We start from the raw sequence: 2,962 nt of genomic DNA, 5'->3' as shown, positions 1-2,962 counted from the left end.
AGGATCACTTGAGCCCAGGAGGCAGAGGTTGCATTGAGCCGAGATCACACCACTGCACTACAGCCTGCGTGATAGAGTGAGACCCTGTCTCAAAAAGGATTTTATGAAGTTGAAGGATCACTTGAGCCCAGGAGGCAGAGGTTGCATTGAGCCGATATCATACCACTGCACTCCAGTCTGGGTGACAGAGTGAGACCCTGTCTCAAAAAAAAAATTTTATGAAGTTGAACAATTCTGAGTGATGACAAGCCTAGACTTTAGTCCTGGTTGTGGCTGGCTAAAATGGAATGGCATTTAAAGTCCTGTGAGGATCATAGATGGACGGAGAAGTACTAAGTTCTTCAGTGAATATGGAGGCACAGATTGGGAAGCTGAGTGTAGAGACAGTACTACTGAAGGGCAGTGATGCATGTTACGAACTTTTTACATGAGAACATAAATAGTTGTCTGAAAAGTGGCTCCTGGCCCAGAGAATGCCTGTTCCTATTGCCAGCCCTATGGCATATGGAGTCCTGAAAGAATAAGCAAACTGCACTCTCTAGTGGGGAAAGTGAACACTTGAGAGGTTGAATGTGCTTCTCACCAACTCCCTTGGGGACATTTAAAGATGTAAGGGGTAATTTTTGGCACAATCTAAAATGCTGTCCTGTTCCTGTTCAGGGCTTGTCTTTTAAACAGGGTATTCAGGGTTGTTAATAGCTAGGGTTGTTAAGGTATTCTGGAATTATCCTCAGGCTTCTAAAGAAACTGGCAAGTTGTATTAACTTATTTGGTATCTGAGCCAGGTGACTGCATCAAGTGGCCTATGGCTTATGGCTTTTCTAGCAGGGGAACGATGGTAAATTTATAAAACCGGAAGTGTCTCAGGCTGAGAAGAGGTATGGAGAAGACTAGACTCAGGAGTGATTTCTGCACTCTCAAAGTAATGGTTAAAGACCCTTTGCATGGTGTAAACTTGCCTTGCCAATGACATCTGTGTAAACGGAACTAGAACTAACTTTTGGATTCTACTCATTTTTAAAGAATGTTGCAGAAGAAAATACAAGGGTACTGTATTCCTTATATGGAGTTGTTGAACACAGTGGTACTATGAGGTCGGGGCATTACACTGCCTATGCCAAGGCAAGAACTGCAAATAGTCATCTCTCTAATCTTGTTCTTCACGGTGATATTCCACAAGGTAAGATGTCTTGGAAAATTCAGGCACTCAGCAGATTATGGCAAAACCAAAAAGTAACCAACTTGAATCTTTCCATTTATGTTTGATTTTTCATCTCCTCTTGACAGATTTTGAAATGGAATCAAAAGGGCAGTGGTTTCACATCAGCGACACACATGTGCAAGCTGTGCCTACAACTAAAGTACTAAACTCACAAGCATACCTCCTATTTTATGAGAGAATACTGTAATAGTATCAAAAGTACTTTTTCTGGAAACACGTTTATGGCTTTTATAATGGCTGAAATAACAATAAAAAAGTAAAGACTAATTAAAATCATGTTCACTTAACATTAAATACATGCCAGAAGAAATCATGTTTATTTAAATATTGAAGGGAAAAATACCTAAAAATTTACAAAGGTTTTGTATTGTCATGGTGGTTTTAATTCCTGCTTTGTTTCTGGAAAGCAAATCCTGAATTACTTAAGTCCTCTGTGTTTAATGTCTGGGTGATGGATCACAACACATCAATAAACTGACTTACCTAAAATCTTGTTTTATTACTGAGGAGATTTTAACTTCTACTGACTCACTCTACTAGGTAACACTTTAAAAAATGTTTCATCAGATGTGCTAATGAAGCTTCATTACAAGTCTGTTCATTTTATAAGAATCTATACTGACAGCAGAATATAAATGGGAGGAATGTTTCTTTGTAATCCTGATGCCAGTGTGCATAAGCTGGGGTACATAAGGCCTTACTCTGTATTTGCTCTGTGCCAGTGGTCAGCTGATCTGGGACAGATGTAAGACAAACTAGTCTCACTCCTATGAGTATAATTGGGTACCAAACCCCTTAATACCAGCATACCAGAGAAAGCCTGCTAACTGTCCCAAGTCAGCCAGTGTTTGAGTTACATGCAATGCAAAGAGCTTAGGGACACCAAGCCTCTCTTAACTTCTTGAAAGGTTCTATATGAGGATGACTTCGACATACAATGAACACTTCTAACCTGCTGTGGCAGTAATGAGAGTTGTATCATTCCTAGCACCTGTTGAGTTTATGTAAGACCCAGTCAGTCATATTGCTTCTAAAATCTCTTGGAAAGAATACTAAAAACAGGCTGGCATGGTGGCTTATGCTTGTAATAGCACTCTGGGAGGTCAAGGCAGTAGAAACCTGGAGCTGGGAGTTTGAGACCAGCCTGGGTAACACACACAGTGAGACCCTTTTCAGGAGGCTGAGATGGGTGGATTGCCTGAGCCCAAGAGCGGAGGTTGCAGTCAGCTGAGCTTTCACCACTGCACTCCAGCCTGTGTGACAGAGCAACACCCTGTCTCAAGGAAAAATACATACACAATTTCAAACAGTATTGAGGACCTTATATAACCAACATGTATAGTAGCACATGTCCTATAAAATTCAGTATAATTATTTATAATAATTTATTTATAATGTTCTTGGCTTTTTCAACACTCCTTACTGATTTTAACAAAATAGGATCTGCTTTATGAAAACTGACTTAATTTTGTACATGTCAGGAGATCTATTTTCAGTTATAAGCCTTTTTTGGTACTTTGCTAAGTAGACTGTCTTCCATTCAACAAATTATTAATTGCTATTGAAACAAGTCACCTTGAGTAAGGCATTCCAGAGCTGTGACAAAAACACTCTGGAAATCTAGTCCAGGTGTTGACAGACCTTTCCTGTAGAGGGCCAGATAGTAAATATTTTAGGCTTTGTAGGCCCGTTTGGTCTCTGTTAAAAATACTTAACTCTGCCACTCCCTTGTTAGAAAGT

At 39.9% G+C, this 2,962-nt stretch overlaps 1 protein-coding gene across 2 annotated transcripts in view; it reads left to right on the top strand.

Annotated features, from left to right (window-relative positions):
* The window catches only part of USP16 (ubiquitin specific peptidase 16), a 24,520-nt gene extending 22,814 nt beyond the window's left edge, over nucleotides 1-1,706 (top strand). For both annotated transcript variants that reach the window (XM_011999804.1, XM_011999803.1), the window contains exons 13-14: nucleotides 1,024-1,180; nucleotides 1,288-1,706. In XM_011999804.1, coding sequence (XP_011855194.1) covers nucleotides 1,024-1,180; nucleotides 1,288-1,409 — 279 coding nt within the window. In that variant the 3' untranslated portion in view covers nucleotides 1,410-1,706. The remainder of the gene's footprint in view (nucleotides 1-1,023; nucleotides 1,181-1,287) is intronic.
* The last annotated feature ends 1,256 nt before the right edge of the window (nucleotides 1,707-2,962 follow it).

The sequence above is a fragment of the Mandrillus leucophaeus genome, unplaced genomic scaffold (assembly GCF_000951045.1).
Source record: "Mandrillus leucophaeus isolate KB7577 unplaced genomic scaffold, Mleu.le_1.0 Scaffold600, whole genome shotgun sequence".
Classification (NCBI taxonomy): domain Eukaryota; kingdom Metazoa; phylum Chordata; class Mammalia; order Primates; family Cercopithecidae; genus Mandrillus; species Mandrillus leucophaeus.
This window is presented reverse-complemented; position numbering and strand designations above follow the sequence as displayed.